This window comes from Myotis nattereri, assembly GCF_964212035.1.
Source record: "Myotis nattereri genome assembly, chromosome: 3".
Classification (NCBI taxonomy): domain Eukaryota; kingdom Metazoa; phylum Chordata; class Mammalia; order Chiroptera; family Vespertilionidae; genus Myotis; species Myotis nattereri.
This window is the reverse complement of record NC_138077.1, coordinates 427862-446254: the sequence shown is the minus strand read 5'-3', so window position 1 is coordinate 446254 and position 18393 is coordinate 427862. Positions and strand designations below refer to the sequence as shown.

At 54.1% G+C, this 18393-nt stretch overlaps 1 protein-coding gene across 1 annotated transcript in view; it reads left to right on the top strand.

Annotated features, from left to right (window-relative positions):
* Positions 1-18393, top strand: part of GRIK1 (glutamate ionotropic receptor kainate type subunit 1) — a gene marked incomplete at its 5' end in the record, with an annotated part of 111016 nt that overhangs the window by 81006 nt on the left and 11617 nt on the right. Inside the window, 3 exons of the mRNA XM_081088525.1 lie at positions 614-837; positions 10504-10622; positions 14350-14567. Coding sequence (XP_080944651.1) covers positions 614-837; positions 10504-10622; positions 14350-14567 — 561 coding nt within the window. The remainder of the gene's footprint in view (positions 1-613; positions 838-10503; positions 10623-14349; positions 14568-18393) is intronic.

The following is an 18393-nucleotide window of genomic DNA, read 5'->3' as shown; positions in this document are numbered from 1 at the left end:
GCTGCCTCCTGCACGCCCCCTCCTGGGGGTCGAGCTCGCAACCCGGGCCTGTGACCTCCTGGTTCATAGGCTGACGTTCAATCACTGAACCACACCAGCCAGACACATGCTCTTTTTAAAGACATCATTCTGCAGCTTGTCCGTCCGTTCAGTTCCAGAATGTATGTGTGTCTGGGTCTGTCTGCCTGTCTGCCTGTGTGTACGTCCTACCTTCTGGTTTCTGTTTCCCAAAAGAATACTCTTTCGTAACCACAACCGCGTGAACCAGCGGTTCTCAACCTTCCTGATGCCGCGACCCTTTAATACCGTTCCTCGTGCTGTGGTGGCCCCCAATTTCATTGTGACAAATGGAACATCATGAAAGCACAGTGATGAATCACAAAGACAATATGTAATTATAGATGTGTTTTCCGATGGTCTTAGGCGACCCCTGTGAAAGGGTCGTTCGACCCCCAAAGGGGTCGCGACCCACAGGTTGAGAACCGCTGGCATGAGCCGCCCCGTGGTATCGCAGAGCCGGTGGTCACGGAATAAGGGTCGGTGGCCCTGGGGGAGGCCGCGCACCTGCCCGGAGGCTGGGCCCACAGCGGTGACCTGGGACTTGCCGTTGCAGAGGGCGGACCTGGCCGTGGCCCCGCTCACCATCACCTACGTGCGCGAGACGGTCATCGACTTCTCCAAGCCCTTCATGACCCTGGGCATCGGCATCCTCTACCGCAAGCCCCGCGGCGCCAGCCCCAGCGTCTTCTCCTTCCTCCGCCCGCTGGCGCCCGACGTCTGGGTGTGGGTGCTCCTCTCCTGCCTGGGCGTCAGCTGCGTGCTCTTCGTGGTTGCCAGGTGAGTCCGAACCCCGAGCCACCGCCGCCGCCCGGGTGGGCTCGGTGGCCTGTGGGCTCCGGGGCTGGACACGGTGACGGACGTGAAAGGGGTGTTTCAGGGGCTTTCCCGTTTCTGACTCGTGGTCTGTTCTGTCAGGTTCTCCCTCGTCAAAGCCACTCTGTGAGCGAACGCCGTCGATGCTTTGTGAAGGGCCTTTTAAAAGACAAGAGGTCTGCTCATGCAGAGGCACCGACACAAGGGCAGAGGGTGCCGACGGCAGAGATAAGCCATTTGCTAGCGGAGTTCCGTGCCGCTCACGAGATCCCGCGGGGGAGCGAGAGCCTGTGCTCCGTCCCTTCCCCGCTGGCGTGTTTCGTCGGCATCACGCTCCCCGGTCCCTCCGTGCTGTTGCGAAGGGCAGGCGTTCTTCCTTTCTCACCGCAGCGTAGGGTTCCGCTGTGTAGATGGACACGGTTTGATAAACGGAAACAGATCCAGAGACAGAGAAGCATCAAACAGACCGTCAAACCTCAGAGGGAAGGCAGGCAGGGGAGGGCGGGGGTTGGGGGGCAGGTAAGAGATCAACCAAAGGACTTGTCCACGTGCACATGAGCATAACCAATGGACACAGACGCTAGGGGGTGAGGGCACGTGCTGGGTGGGGGGGGGGGCAGCTGGAGAGAGGTCAGCGTGAGAAAGAGGAGGCATATGTAATACTTTCAACAATAAAGACGTGAAATTAAAGGAAAAAAAGAAGTTATGTGCTGGGCGGGGAGGAGTATCCACCATGACCTGCTCAGTTAGGGGTGCTAGTCAGTCACCAAGAGGTGGTTCCCATAGAACCCCTTTGGGTCCGCATGCACCTTGGCCAGGAGGGCGGATCTTTACCTGTGTTTTGGGGCTGTTGTTTTATAGCCTGTGTGTCTTTGGAGCAGAAATCTTGTATCAGATCCGTGTTTTGCAAAGATTTTCTCCCAGGGTGTGGCTTGTCTTTTTATTCTTTGAGCAAATTATTTTGCAGTATTTTTTAAGTTTATAAAGCCTACGTGATTATTTTACTTCTTATTAAACTTCACGTACACAACTAAAATTTTTTTTAAAAGACGGTAAGAAAATAACTTTATATCCATCTAATGTTATCAGTATTTCAGGCAAGATAGTTATGCTCACTTTTCCCTGGGATTCTGTTACAACCAAAGCAGTGGCTCAGCCGATAAATCGAAAATGTTTCAACAGGAGCGTTTTTTCCTGCCCGTAGACTTGCGCCCTGGGCTAGTCCGGTGGGCAAGGCAGAGAGAAGTTAGCGAGGAGCTGTTGTAGCAAATAGAAACACAGGAATAAAACCAGACCATGACATCCTCAGGAATAAAGACAAATCCTTCCAAATGTTTGTAAAATTTATTTTTGCAAAAACATTAGAGATGAGAGAATCCTGGAAATAACTCTGGAAGGAAGCATGACTGACGGTCAGATCTGGAGGCCTGAGGTGCGTGCTGTTGCTGATGACTGGGGAGGCTGTGTCCTGAGGCAACCCTGTACCTCCATTCCGCTCACACAGCTCCTCACGGGCCTGTGCCTCTAGGATTATGTTTCCTAAATACCTTTGGTGCTGAATTTAAAACAGCGACTTCCTCCTCCCGCTACGTCAGCAGCTGCTGTCCCTGGAGAAACCGTGCAAACAGCTGCTTTGTCTCCCACCCGCTTCCCATCTCTCCCATCCTCCGCAGAAGCCGGTGGGCTTGTTCCCTGATCAGTTCTTGCCCACCCCCCTACCCCCCGGAATGTGTAAGAGAAGGTTTCTTCTCGCTCGTCTCTGCCGCTGTGCACGGCCGGGTTTGATGAATGCCAGGGACTGTTCCCCTGGAGAATGACAGAGAAGGTGAGAAAACTCGCCAGGCGGGCAAGGTCTGAGGTGCACGAAGCAGACAGTCACCCTGACGAGGGGTGTTTACACCCCCAACAGGAAATGAGTCTTCTCCATGCCTATCACAGCGTGCCCTTCCCAAACCCAGACTGGTTCCGCATTTCGGGCGAATATTAAACTACTTTTAAATAGTGACCAAAGCTCTCCTCCCATAGGTCTTACCTCAGAAGATCACATGTTGACAAAATATATAGTAATATATAGTAATATTTATTGCCGGGAGCCGATCCATCCTTGCTGTTTCAAGGGACCTGGCGTATATGGCATACTGTTCTTAATATGTTTGCTCACCTTCTTGGCACTATGTGTTTTAACCAAGGTCACCTCTCCGAGAAAGGTTGTTTCCCCAGGTAGGGATTTTCCCCTGAAGTTAGGGAGGGAATAAAACCTCTTAACTAAGTGCCAGGCGGGTAATTAATCACTTTAACTACGAACAATCATGCTTAAGCTACATAATCTTTACTCCCTGGAATGGAGATAAGAAACGCCCTAACCTTTGGAATAGAGATTGATAGGATTGGAATCAACTGGTATAAATACAGATGTAACAAGACAACAGGAGACAGAACCTACACAGAACCTAGACACAGGAACCTACACAAACCTAGACACAGAACCTACACAGAACCTAGAGACAGAAGAACTTCGCTGGAGAGAACATGGCAAAAGATCCTGGACAGAAACTGGCCACAGAACCTAGAGACAGAACCTAGCGAGAGAACCTGGCTGAAGAACCTAGAGACAGAACCTGGCTACAGAACCTGGATAGAACATGGCAAGAGAACCTGACTAGAACCTGGACAGAACCTGGCTGGAGAACCTAGCGAGGGAACATGGCTATAGAACCTGGCTAGAGAACCCAACCATGCTGATCAACTGAACACTGCCTCTGTGTCATTCCTTCTTCACCGACACTGTCCACACCTTTGGGGACCCCTGGACCTGCTGGGTTTGGACCCCAGCAATTTATGGTTTAACTAGGGGCCTGGTGCATGAAATTTGTGCACTCGAGGGGGTCCCTCAGCCGGGCCTGCGCCCTCTCACAGTCCAGGAGCCCTCAGGGGATGTCCGACTGACAGCTTAGGCAGGGACCGGGCCTAAGCCAGCAGTCAGACATCCTTAGCACTGCCGCGGAGGCAGGAGAGAATCCCACCACCACTGCTGCGCTCGCCAGCCATGAGCCCAGCTTCTGGCTGAGCAGCACTCCCCCTATGGGAGTGCACTGACCACCAGGGGGCAGCTCCTGCATTGAGTGTCTGCCCCCTGGTGGTCAGTGTGCGTCATAGGGATCGGTTGTTCTGCCGTTCGTCGGTTTGCATATTAGCCTTTTATTATATAGGATACAGTAAATCATTGGTTCTTGGTGGGGAGAGGTTTTGTCTCCTAGAGAATCAGCTGACAACGTTCTGGAAACATTGTCTGGTTGTTACAACAGGGGTGCAGGTGGGACTGGCCCCTGGTAGGTGGGGTCCAGAGATGCTGCTAAATATTCCATAATACCTGGGCAGTGCCCACCACCAGGCTGAGCGGCCACGCCGTGAGTAATTAGAGATGTTTTGGATATCAAGTTTTGTTTTTGTTTTAAATGTTTTTATTGATCTCAGAGAGAGAGAGAGAGAAACATCAATGATGAGCGAGAGTCATTAATCAGCTGCCTCCTGCACACTCCCCACTGGGGATCGAACCCGCAACCCAAGCATGTGCCCTGACCGGGAATCGAACCATCGCCTCCTGGTTCCTAGGCTGACGCTCAGCCACTGAGCCCCGCCAGCCGGGCTGGATAACAAGTTTTCAGTGACAAGTCGCTCGTCTTTGGAGACGCATGTCTCAGTGTTGACTTCTGAATGAATCCGTGCGGCCCTAGAGCCTAAGGCCATGTGCCTCCAACGATGAACGAGAAATCTCGCGTTGGCTCTACCCCGGGCCCCAGGCTGTCGGAGATGCCAGGGACGGCCTGGCCATCCACATGGCAGAGAGGTGAGCCCACTCCCTGCGGCTCTGCTCTGTCCTGGAGGCGACGCCCACGGTGTGAGGAAGTCGTGTGTTGGTCACGTGACTTGGTCCCAGCTGGCGGGAGAAGACTCGTCAGCAGGATCCCCGGGCACACGGGCAGGTGCCCTGTTCCACTAGATCTTCACGCGTCCTCACACTGCCTGATGTTTGTCATCAGATCATGTCAAAGTGGTGGAAAATGCAGTTTCCCTCCTCATTTTCCCCGTTTCTCTATCGGCTCTTGGTGACCCAGGTCCCCACATTTTCCAGCTTCGTTCTATTTCTATTAAGAAAGCAGCCTCCTCCCCCAATGGATACCATCCACCCAACAGTCTCACTCACAGACAGCCCATTGCACACCAGCTCTCCTGTGCTTATCTCTCTCCTGGTCACACTCATCACTGTCTCCTGGTCACACTCCTCACTGTCTCCTGGCCACACTCATCACTGTCTCTCTCCTGGTCACACTCATCACTGTCTCTCTCCTGGTCACACTCATCACTGTCTCTCTCCTGGTCACACTCATCACTGTCTATCTCCTGGTCACACTCATCGCTGTCTCTCTCCTGGTCACACTCATCGCTGTCTCTCTCCTGGTCACACTCATCACTGTCTCTCTCCTGGTCACTCTCATCACTGTCTGTCTCCTGGTCACACTCATCACTGTCTCCTGGTCACACTCATCACTGTCTCCTGGTCACACTCATCACTGTCTCTCTCCTGGTCACACTCATCACTGTCTCTCTCTCTCCTGGTCACACTCATCACTGTCTCTCTCTCTCCTGGTCACACTCATCACTGTCTCTCTCCTGGTCACACTCATCACTGTCTCTCTCCTGGTCACACTCATCACTGTCTCTCTCCTGGTCACACTCATCACTGTCTATCTCCTGGTCACACTCATCGCTGTCTCTCTCCTGGTCACACTCATCACTGTCTCTCTCCTGGTCACACTCAACACTGTCTGTCTCCTGGTCACACTCATCACTGTCTGTCTTCTGGTCACACTCATCGCTGTCTGTCTCCTGGTCACACTCATCACTGTCTCCTGGTCACACTCATCACTGTCTCTCTCCTGGTCACACTCATCACTGTCTCTCTCTCTCCTGGTCACACTCATCACTGTATCTCTCTCTCCTGGTCACACTCATCACTGTCTGTCTCCTGGTCACACTCATAACTGTCTCTCTCCTGGTCACACTCATCACTGTCTGTCTCCTGGTCACACTCATCACTGTCTGTCTTCTGGTCACACTCATCGCTGTCTCTCTCCTGGTCACACTCATCACTGTCCTTCTCCTGGTCACACTCATCACTGTCTTCTGATCACACTCATCGCTGTCTGTCTCCTGGTCACACTCATCACTGTTTGTCTCCTGGTCACACTCATCGCTGTCTGTCTCCTGGTCACACTCATCACTGTCTCCTCTCTGGTCTTGGGGAGTGAGGTGTGGGCATCAGTGCAGAATTAGACAGTGGGTGCTGGACCCAGAGGGTGGTCCCTGCCCTGGCAGGTGTTCTGTCTGGTGTCTGCGCTCAGCTGCGCCCCCTTCTCCACAGCCCTGACCCCACCCCTGACCCCAGCCCTGCTTCTCCGCAGGAGCAGCTGGGGCCTGAACTCGGTGGCTCCGCCCCAGGAGGCTCAGGGGTGAGATGGCTCCTGTCAGCTCCTCAGCCGTTTGCATTCAGTTGGTGACAGAGAACGACACAGTGAATCTTATCCTCGTCCTCTCCAGGGAGGCGTGTGGTGTGGTTTTGAATAAATCTACGTCCTTCTAAAGAGGAAGGATAGGGCTGGCCGCTGCTTTTAGGCTAGCGCGCTCCTGGAGAGCTGCCTACGGGGCCCTGGCCGAGCTGAGCTGCGTGTGTGACGTCACACATCAGTGAACGACACAAGCCCCCGTCACCCTGGCTGTCACCGGTGGGCACGTCGGGGTTTTGGTTTTGTGGCTGACATTTTTTCTTACTATTTTTTGAGAAATATTTAACCTGAGAAATCATGTCTACTATCATGAACAATTTAAATAGATCAACAATACAGATGTAATGTCTGCTTATATTTTATATGTTTGTCCTTAAATATAAACTTTTTTTTTAAGTTGGTATCTGGCCAAAAAAGAAATCAAGAAAACCTTTGATGTAATGCCAAGGTTATTGCACAAACCCGGCATTTCTTCCTCCTAGGCTGGCCAGCGGGGCTCAGGGCTGAGCGTCGACCTAGGAGCCAGGAGATCACGGTTCAATTCCCAGTCAGGGCACAGGCCCAGGTTGCGGGCTCGATCCCCAGTGTGGGGCGTGCAGGAGGCAGCCGATCCATGGTTCTCTCTCATCGATGTTTCTCTCTTCCTCTCTGAAATAAATAAATATATATATATATTTTTTTTTTAATATATTTTATTAATTTTTTACAGAGAGGAAGGGAGAGGGACAGAGAGTTAGAAACATCGATGAGAGAGAAACATCCATCAGCTGCCTCCCGCACACTCCCCACTGGGGATATGCCTGCAACCAGGGTACATGCCCTTGACCGGAATCGAACCTGGGACCCTTCAGTCGTCAAATGCCCTGACACTCTAGTCACTGAGCCACACCAGTTAGGGCCATTTTTTTAAAAAAGAAAAAGAAAATTACATTAGTTATTCAGTTATAAGAGTAAAGTACCAAATCCTGAGGCAAGACCCGGCTGGATTCAGAGAGGGGAGTGGTGGGCTCGCCCTCGGAGCTTGGGCGGGGGGTGCCGGTCCCAGGGCCGGCTGCCGGCTTCGCGGTCTGATTAGAAAAACTCCTGCTGCTGGACGCACAGCCTGCTCCTGGATTGCGGTTAATATTTTTAAATTACGGCACAGACGGCCGTGGTGTTGTCTGAGCAACGGCGTCTTTACTCGCCTTTGCTTCCATTAGCAGGTTCATTAACACGGGTGTTCACTTCTTCACTCAGCCAACTGCCTGGTTAGAGAGTGTGTAAATTCAAAACGTAATTATGCTGCTGAAACTAATTAAAATGTATCGCCCGCCATGGTGGCTCTGAGTCGCGTGGGACCACTCCAGGCGCAGCGCGGGGAAGGCGCAGGGAGGGCGGTTCCATTCTGCGGGGTAACCCCTGAGGCTTCCCTGTCACCCAGGACCTGGGGAGCAGACGCCATGCTTTCCAAAGGGTCTGGGGCTTCGAGGACCCCCATCTTGAGGAGGGGCGCCTGCCAGCTCCCTGTGCTTGAATCCTGGTGCCCTGCCTGTGGCTGCCGGTAATGGATTCACTGAAACCCTGCGCTCCCAGGGCCCCACCCATGGAGGCTGAGCTCCTGGCTGGGGCCCCCGTGTGCCCCCCTCGGCAAGATGGCCTTTCAGGGCCCCTTTTCACGTTTCAGGGGCGCCCTGGCCCGAGGCAGAACCCCCTAACCCCCCACCCCCCGCTAAGAACGGCCACATTTTTTATCACTGTCCCGTCACTTCGTGCAGCACCTGCTAATGTCTCCAGAAAATACGTGCCTCTTGGCGAGATAACCCCCAAAACAACCATCAAGCAGGACTTCCTTTGGGCCCTAGCAGTCAGACAGGTTTAAAAAATCAAGGAAAACCTGTGACGTTCCCCAGGTTTTTTGGTGACATTTCAGAAATACCTAGATTCCCCCTTCCCTGCAGATGAGGAAACTGAGGCCGGAGATGTGAAGTGACGTGTGCAGAGTCAGCTTCCTCATGGGGGTTGGCGATCAGTGACTAAGCCCTTCGTGCTGGAAACAGTTACATTAGCAACAGTTACAATAGAAACAGTTACATTAGAAACAGTTACATTAGCAACAGTTACATTAGAAACAGTTACATTAGAAACAGTTACATTAGAAACATTTACAATAGAAACAGTTACATTAGCAACAGTTACATTAGCAACAGTTACATTAGAAACAGTTACATTAGAAACAGTTACATTAGAAACAGTTACATTAGAAACAGTTACAATAGAAACAGTTACATTAGAAACAGTTACATTAGAAACAGTTACATTAGAAACAGTTACATTAGCAACAGTTACATTAGAAACAGTTACATTAGAAACAGTTACAGTAGAAACAGTTACATTAGAAACAGTTACAGTAGAAACAGTTACATTAGAAACAGTTACAGTAGAAACAGTTACATTAGAAACAGTTACAGTAGAAACAGTTACATTAGAAACAGTTACAGTAGAAACAGTTACATTAGAAACAGTTACATTAGAAACAGTTACATTAGAAACAGTTACAGTAGAAACAGTTACATTAGCAACAGTTACATTAGAAACAGTTACATTAGAAACAGTTACAGTAGAAACAGTTACATTAGAAACAGTTACAGTAGAAACAGTTACATTAGAAACAGTTACAGTAGAAACAGTTACATTAGAAACAGTTACATTAGAAACAGTTACATTAGAAACATTTACAATAGAAACAGTTACATTAGCAACAGTTACATTAGAAACAGTTACATTAGAAACAGTTACATTAGAAACAGTTACATTAGAAACAGTTACAGTAGAAACAGTTACAATAGAAACAGTTACATTAGCAACAGTTACATTAGAAACAGTTACATTAGAAACAGTTACAGTAGAAACAGTTACAATAGAAACAGTTACATTAGCAACAGTTACATTAGAAACAGTTACATTAGAAACAGTTACAGTAGAAACAGTTACATTAGCAACAGTTACATTAGAAACAGTTACAGTAGAAACAGTTACAGTAGAAACAGTTACAATAGAAACAGTTACATTAGCAACAGTTACATTAGAAACAGTTACATTAGAAACAGTTACATTAGAAACAGTTACAGTAGAAACAGTTACAATAGAAACAGTTACATTAGCAACAGTTACATTAGAAACAGTTACATTAGAAACAGTTACATTAGAAACAGTTACAATAGAAACAGTTACAGTAGAAACAGTTACATTAGAAACAGTTACAATAGAAACAGTTACATTAGCAACAGTTACAATAGAAACAGCAGAGGAGGAGGCTCTGAGCCCCACACACCATGGGAGCTGGGACTAAGGACCCCTGTGAGGTGGGGGGTGGGTGCAGAAAGTTTAAACGTTGCCTCTCTGGTTAAGGGTGTGACTGTTTCCATGACTACCCACAAACAGGGAATACAGCCCAGACCCAGACCTGCCTGCTGCTGGCTACTTGAGTTCCATGTCGCAGCCCCTCGGGTGCCCTAAACTCTCTAGACCACGAGGGTCCCTTTTAAGCTTCTGTCCACGGACGCCCGGGAGGCAGGTCCCTGGTCCTCGTGTCTCCCACACACACGGCGTCTAAACATAGTAGTTGGCACGACCAGGTGTGTGGTAGCTTCGCTACTCGGGCGGGGGGGGGGGCGGTAAGTTCTTGGGATGAGTGAACCTTTCTTTAAATAAAAATTTTTAAAATATTTTTATTGATTTAAGAAAGGATGGGAGAGGGAGAGAGAGAAACATCAAAGATGAGAGAGAATCATGAATCAGCTGCCTCCTGCATGCCCCACCCTAGGGATCCAGCCTGCAACCCGGGCCTGTGCCCTGACCGGGAATCAAACCCTGACCTCCTGGTTCCTAGGTCGGCTCAGCCGCTGAGCCAGTTTGGTGAGTGGAGTGTCTGAAGGCTGCTCTGCAGTTGCCCCCAGAGCTGTGGCCGCTGTTGGGGTGAGGCCGCTGTTGGGGTGAGGCTGTCGTCACTCACTAGCTGTTGGGGTTTGCGCCTCCTCGGGCAGGTCTTGTTTCCCCATCGCTGACGCCGACTCTGTTAACTTCACAGGTTCACGCCCTACGAGTGGTACAACCCCCACCCGTGCAGCCCTGACCCGGATGTGGTGGAGAACAGCTTCACTTTGCTGAACAGCGTCTGGTTCGGAGTTGGAGCCCTCATGCAGCAAGGTACTCGCTGCCCGCCCCCCACACCCCCACAGTCCGTGGGCGTCCATGCAGGTAAACCCCCCCGAGACGCCCCCACACACCCACAGAACGTGGGCATCCATGCAGGTAAACCCCCCAAGACACTCCACGCACCCACAGTCTGTGGACATCCATGCAGGTAAACCCCCCAAGACGCCCCCACACACCCACAGTCTGTGGGCGTCCATGCAGGTAAACCCCCCAAGACGCCCCCACACACCCACAGTCTGTGGGCGTCCATGCAGGTAAACCCCCCAAGACACCCCCACACAACCACAGTCTGTGGGTGTCCATCCTGGTAAACCCCGAGAGCAGAGGTCAGGCGGGCACTGCCTGGGACAGGAGACCTAGAATCAGGCCTAGAAGCAGCAGAGCCGAGATGGGGCTCCAGGGGACCTCTGTGCTGAGCCGGAAGTGAGACTCCTGTGAGGCTGAGGGCGGATTTTCCTGGAGGGAAGGGAAAACACAGGCCTGCAGAATCGTTTACAAATCTGCACAGATGGGGACACAGCCTTTTCCTTTTCGCCCGTAACTCCGCCCGTGGGGGGTCTGAGAGGGACCTGGAGCCTTTGGCAAATAAGACGACTTCCATTCTCCCTAAAGCCATCACCTAATTGCCATCAACCAACTACGGGATTCATCTTAGCTCCCAGGTGACACTCTGCCAGCTCCCTCACCTGGTAACCATAGCAACCGTCCCCGAGAGGGGTGGGGACATCCAACTCCAACCACAGAAAAGCCATATGTGTCACCCATGTTGATGGGGAGCAGGGAGGGGTTAAGCCCTGGAAGGAGGCAGGCTCCTCCTGGTTGTGTGACTGACGTGCATGTCCATGGCTGGAGGTGGACGTCCCCAACGCTGTAGGGAAGGAGGCGCCCTGCCCTCTTGGGAAGAAACTGGTGCATCGGATGGACTGTACAGACGGGCTCACAGCGCACACGACCGTGACCGCCTCTGTCCCACAAGAGGGCCTCCCCCCCGCCCCACGCCTCCCGCCTGCTCTCCCCGTGGAGCCCACCATCTCCCACAGCAAACGCGGGTGCAGTGTCTGCCACTCCCCGTGGGCGACCCCGGGTCCGTGACCGTCAGCCCCCAGACGCCGCCTGTTCTCCGAGAAGCTGAGAGCACCCGGTGACACGGGCCCGCGGACAGGTGTGTGGTGCTGGCGGCTGGCGGTCCGTCCGTCCCGTGTGGCGCCGTGCCAGGCGGCTCCCTCCGTGCCGACCACCGCGCCCTCTCTCGTGGTCAGGAGCCTGGCGCTACCTCGATCGGGAACCGTCCGATGCATTTCCTTTGACTGTGACGCCCAGACGCGCTCTTTCCCACAGCGAGCCGGGCGGGACTGGCTGTGGGTCCGCGTCACAGGCCTGAGGAGCCAGCGGTGCCTTCGCTCATCCCACCCTCATCCCACCCTCATCCCACCTCCCGCGGACGCTGCCCTGACCGGGCTGTTTTCCCAGCGCCGTCCTCTCGGGCTCTGAGCTCGCACTCGTCTCCCGGGAGGGAGGCCCCGGCCGAGGGCCTCAGAGAACGTCGACGCCGTGAACGTCCCAAAGTTGCGTGAAAGTAACAGCCACAATGGGATGCCGAGAAATTGCCATCCTGGCCGCCTCCCGGGTTTAGGTGCAATCGGAGTGGTTTCCTACTGATGGCGTTTAATTCCCAGGACTTTTATCCAAAGTATCACCGCGAACTTTCAGTGTCACCGGCGTGAGTTTATAGTATTTCATTACCTGTCAGCCATTGGCTGCCGTATCGCCCAGTTTCACAAGCCATGGCGTGGAGCCTTATCTCCTATAAACACCTCCAGACACATGAGGGTGCATCTGCAGCCGGAGACCTCCACCTCTACGCTGAGAAAACATCTTTATTAACTCCATGTTACTCCCACGGCGACCTTACGGAAGAAATGGTGTTTTAATGATAAGCCACCGGAGAGCGAACCTCCTGTCCCACGGCCACCGGGCTGGGAAGTCAATAAAGTACAAACATACGAAGCAGGAGCCCCTCCCCCACCCCCGCCCCCCCATCTCCCCCCCCCCCCCCCCCCGGCACAGAAACCCCATCAAACCACCAGGCGCAAACAGCAGCAGCAGCTGCTCCACCAGGTCCAGGGGTGGGGGGCGGGGGGGGTGCTTCCTGGAAACGATTACAAATCTGGTGACTGTCAGCCCCAGGTCGGGACAGAAAAGCACAGGGAGAGAGTGCAGGCCGCCGAAGCGCTGGCTTATTTCACTGAACGAGAATAAGGGCTGGAGGTGCCGATGGGGGCGGGCGGGGGCGGGGGGCGGGCGGGGGGGGGGAATGGGGGCGGGGGGGGGGGGGACACGTCGCTCAGGCAAGGCCTCTGCCCGCCTCCACCGCCGACTGAGCTGCGCTGCTGGCCAGGCGAGCAGTGCCTGTGCCCGAGGAGGAGCCACGCGTGTGCCTGTAGCTCAGCTCGGGCTCCTCTCTCCGGCGCCGACTGCCAGGGTGGAGACGCCAGCACAGCGGGCGGATTCCCCAACCCAGAGGCTCTGCCTGCCGAGGGCTAACCTTCTGGGACGCTTCCACTCGGGGCTGAAATGGTCGCATGCGCGGCGACGCCTCTGGGTTTTGGAGGAATCGCTAAGCAGAACCGACGGTGAACTGTAGGCCGGCGGGTCGGCCAGAACCCATGCAGGAGCCGGTGCTGGGGTGAGCCCTGCGGGGAGAGAGAGAAGCACCAGTGATGAGAGAGAGTCACGGACCGGCTGCCTCCTGCATCCCCCACTGGGGATCGAGCCCGCACCCGGGCCTGTGCCCTGACCAGGAATCGAACCCTGACCTCCTGGTTCACAGGTCGACGCTCAGCCGCTGAGCCCCGCCGGCCTGAGCCAGAGAATTTCCGTAGATGTTTGTCCTCTTTGTAAGCGAGCTGTCCCACGCCCTGTCTTCGGAGAGCAAGGCGCTCTGGGTGAACACTCAGGGCCCCTGTTACTCACAGACAAGGAGCCTCCGGTGCCTGAAATGTATGTTTTCACCGGGAAGGGCCCCCTTCACCGAGAAACAGCCCGTCTGTGAAGTACAATTAAGAAATGGCATTTAATTCAAGGACGAAAAGTATGCTTTTCAGTGAATATATTCTTTTCAGGCAAATCAGTCTCTCCATTAGGAAAAGTAGTTTCAGCTCGAACAGTAACGGCCGACAGTGAAACGCGCGTCCTCTCGCCTCCGGTCCGGCTGCCCCTTCGCTGACTCGACCGTAAAACCCCAGGTTCCGTTCGCGCTCAGGTCAGCGGCCGGCACGTTAGGTTCCGAGCTCTCTAACCTGAAATGGAACCCGCTGGCATTTCGGAGCGTTGGTGGCCGTCAGAGACCTGGAACGTGTCATCTCACCGACGACGTGTCTGTTAGCGCAGCCAGAGCGGGTCAGGGGTTGGCTTTTCAACCAAAACCAAGAACTGCACTCACCCCGCGCGTGGTCGCGGCAGATTATCTCGGGGAGAAGCCACTTCATGCGTCCGAGGCCAGCAAATCACACTGCAGGCGGCAGCAGTGCTTTGTGACAAAAGATCCCTTAGATTTCCCTCCGTTTTCTTTAAAAAAAATGCATGAATTGTACCTGCACGTCAGGGTAAGTGCTTGATGAATTTACGACGTTTATGCCACAAAAAGGCATTAGCCCCTGGGCCCGCCCGGCCCGTGTCCCCCCTCCTGACGCTGTGACGCCCACTCCGGTGCCCCCAGGGTCGGAGCTCGTGCCCAAGGCGCTGTCCACCAGGATCCTCGCCGGCAGCTGGTGGTGCTTCGCCCTCGTCGTCCTCTCGTCCTACACGGCCAACCTGGCCGCCTTCCTGACCGTGGAGAGAATGGAGGCCCCCATCGGCTCGGCGGACGACCTGGCCAAGCAAACCAGGATCGAGTACGGCGCCGTCCGGGACGGCTCCACCGTGGCCTTCTTCAAGGTGAGAGGCTGGCCGGTCGCCGTGGGCGCCCCGGCCGGGCGGGCGGGGGGGCGGGGGTGAGAGAGCCCCCCTGGGAGCCAGATGCTGGGCAGTTCTTTAGGAGAATAAGAATGTGGGTGACCATGTGCCCCCCGGGGGACATACAGCGACGTCCGTGGCCCCTTGGCCATCGGGGCACTGGTTCCGCTCGTCCGTGAGCACCTCCCCAAGCCTGGCCTCCTGATGCCCCCCCCCCCCGGGAGCTGGAGTTTTCACGTGTGAATTTGGGGGACACAGGGAGTCCAGGCAGGAGGGGACACTGTGGCAAGTCCCTCGATTCACAAGTTGGCTTGCAGCCCAGCAACCCTGTGTATCAAGAAGGAATTTATTTGCAAAAAAAGAGCAAGGGCTGAACCTGATTTAGTTTCCCCTGGAGGGAGGTGCGCTGTCAGACAGCGTCGGGGTCCCCCGCTCTGGGTCCTAAACGCATGTCCCAGGGTCTCCCCCCGACCCCGCACCCCGAATCCCTGAGTGACCCAGCCATGGCACAGGGCCCCCCAGGCCGACCTGACTCCACATCAGCGATGCCCCTCCCTTCTCTCTCGGTCACCACCACCCCCCTCCGCCAGCTGCTGGAGGAATGAGAAGAGCTGCCCCTCCCCTGCCCTGAGCCTGGCCCTGCCCCTGCCTGCCCCCCAGCCTGACCCCCCCCAGCCCCGCCCCTCAGGCACAGAAGCTCCCGACAAGCAGCATTTCCCGTCGCACACGGGGAGCAGGGCCTTCTGTTCCCAGGAAAACACACACGCAGGCTGTCCCCCCAAGCTGTATACACACTTGACCAGCAGGCAGCTCGATATTGACAGTGAAGTGTATTTTTTAATATATTTTTATTGATTTCAGGGAGGAAAGGAGAGGGAGAGGGAGATGGAAACATAAGTGATGAGAGAGCCACAGACGGGCTGGATGAAATGTGCTTTGATGAAACTCTGCCTCTGTGATTATTCCAAGTGTGTGTACGTCTGGGGGGACACCCTGTGTGTATATCCCTTTGGCAAAGGCTTGTCTCTTTGTTTTCTCGATTCCGCGTGGTTTTACAGCTTTGCAAAGCAAATAAATAAAACGCAGGCAGCTGCCGGGAGGGGAGGACGATAGAAATTACCAAAACCCAGGAGCAGAGAAACCCACTGGCCCCTGCACTGGCCCTCGACGCCCTTGACGAAGTTTCTCCTTGAAAAGCGGGGCCAGGAAACACTCGCTAACGTTTCCATCAACACCCATCGACTTTCCCCGTAAGCTCGCTGTTCCCGCAGGCAGGGCGCCCTGGGAGTGCAGATCTGCGATATCTTATTTTCCACGTGAAACAAAATCAAACTTTAGTTGTGCTTTTTGTAATACAGCTCCCGCGACTCCCACTCTCCCCCGCGTGACTCCGGGGAGGGCCGCGCGGGGTCTGAGACCAGGGGCCTCGCTGTCCCCTGGGGGGGGGGGGTGCGCGGGGAGCAACCACCCTGGTCCCCAGGGGCCGCGCTCACACACGAGAACCGGGAAGAATCGTCCCCTCAGTCCCACGCGCGCCCACGGGGCTGTGGAGGGGCAGCCGGGTCCCAGCCGACCTCGTCCACGAAGACAAGCTCGACGAAGGCCGTGTGGCTCAGGGGTGACGCCCCTTGAGCCTGACACCCTCAGGTCCTGATGCTGTGGCTGATCCGACAGCTGTTGGGTCAGAGGGGGACGGTCACCCGCGGACCAGCAGGAAGGATGAGGGGAGGGAGGCATTTCAACGTTAAAGGAAGTTCTCCCAACACCAGGCCCCCTCTTCCTCCGCGTCACACCGTTAATTAATTACCGGACTCTTTATTTTTTAATATGCATTTATTGATTTTTAGGAAGAAAGGAAGGGAGCGGGAGAGAGAGAAACATCAATGATGAGAGAGAATCATTGACCAGCTGCCTCCTGCACACCCCACACTGGGGATCGAGCCCTCAACCCGGGCCTGTGCCCTGACCGGGAATCGAACCGTGACCTCCTGGTTCATGGTCGACGCTCAACCACTGAGCCACACCAGCCGGGCCACCACAGCACCTTAGAAAACACGAAGAGCCGTCGGTTTGTAGCTCAGGGGCTGAGCATCGACCTAGGAGCCAGGAGGTCAGGGTTCGATTCCCGGTCAGAGCACAGGCCTGGGTTACAGGCTTGATCCCCAGTGTGGGGTGTGCAGGAGGCAGCTGATCAATGATTCTCTCTCATCATGGACGTTTCTCTCTCTCTCTCTCTCTCTCTCTCTCTCTCTCTCTCTCTCTCTCTCCCTCTCCCTTCCTCTCTGAAATCAATCAATAAAAAAAAATGTGTTTTAAGAACAAAAGCCCTGGCTGGTGTGGCTCAGTGGATAGGGCGCTGGCCTGGGAATGAAGGTCCCGGTGCGATTCCGGTCGAGGGCAGGTACCTCGGGTGCAGACACCCGGTCCTGGTTGGGGTGCATGTGGGACAACCAATCAGTGTGTCCCTCTCACATCCATGTTTCTCTCTCTCTGTCCCTCCCTCTCCCTTCCACTCTCTCTAAAACTCAGTGGGAAAACATCCCCAGATGAGGATTTAAAAAGATTCCTAACAGACTTGTCCTTTCTGCCTTGGGGGGGGGGGGAGGGGGGACTTTGGCCAGCTGAGGGGCACGGGCTCCCGACCTCTGTCACTCCTCCCGGGGGGGGGGGGGGAGGTGCCATCGACCCCTTCATAGGGCAGATCCCTGCCCCCTGGGCCAGAGCAGTGAGCGGGCGCGGGGTGGGGGCGCTTCCGACAGAAGCAGCTATTCCAGGGAGCACACGACTGGGGGCGTTTCTCGGTGTCTGGGTGCGAGGCAGTCTTCATGGCAGACCTGTGAGCTCATGTTTCAAAGGCCCCGCTAACACCACCCTCCCAACGCCACCCTCCTAATGCCACCCTCCCAACGCCACCCTCCTAACGCCACCCTCCCAACGCCACCCTCCTTGTCTGAAAGGGGAACCCTGGGATTAAAAATGTGTGTGTTTGGGAGGAAATCCATGAGGTCAGTTTGAGTTAACCTTTTTCAAAGCCGAGTGCATTGCCCGTAACGGACCAATCTCCAACTCCAGACAGAAGAAACCCGTGAAAAATGTCTTCGCCAAGGGGCCTACGTCCGCTGAGGGGCTTTAAAGGGAACGCAGGACGGTCTCCAGCCTTGGGGGTTCAGCTGCTGGCATTGCTGTCCATCAACCTGAGACCAGGCACATCGGGCGCAGTGGGTACCTTACAGACAAAGATGGGGGCCTCCTGGCACAGACACCGTGTCTCCCGCGGCCGCCCTCCCTGCCAAGTGGATTTTGCGCAGTAAATCCTGTTTTGGAAACACTACGAAATTTACTCAGTGAAATAACATATTCAATCATGTGTTAGAGGAAATGGTTGTTTTCAGGGCAGCTACTCATCCCTGATCTAGTTCACCAGTTTGGATTTCTACATTGCTGATCTCCATGTCTTTGGTGGACTTTTTTTTTTTATTTTTTAATATGTTTTTATTGATTTTCAGAGAGGAAGGGAGAGGGAGAGATAGAGAGAGAAACATCAGTGATGAGAGAGAATCATGGATCGCCTGCCTCCTGCACGCCCCACACTGGGGATCGAGCCCACAACCCAGGCCTGTACCCTGACCGGGGATCAAACCGTGACCTCCTGGTTCATAGGTTGATGCTCAACCACTGAGCCACACCAGCCAGGTGTTTGGTTACTTTTTAAGGTTTTCTTAAATCAGGATTTACTTAAAGTGAAAGCATGTTGGAGATTTTAGTGTGTTTTTGGTATTTTATTTGTTCATATGGATATATCTACCCC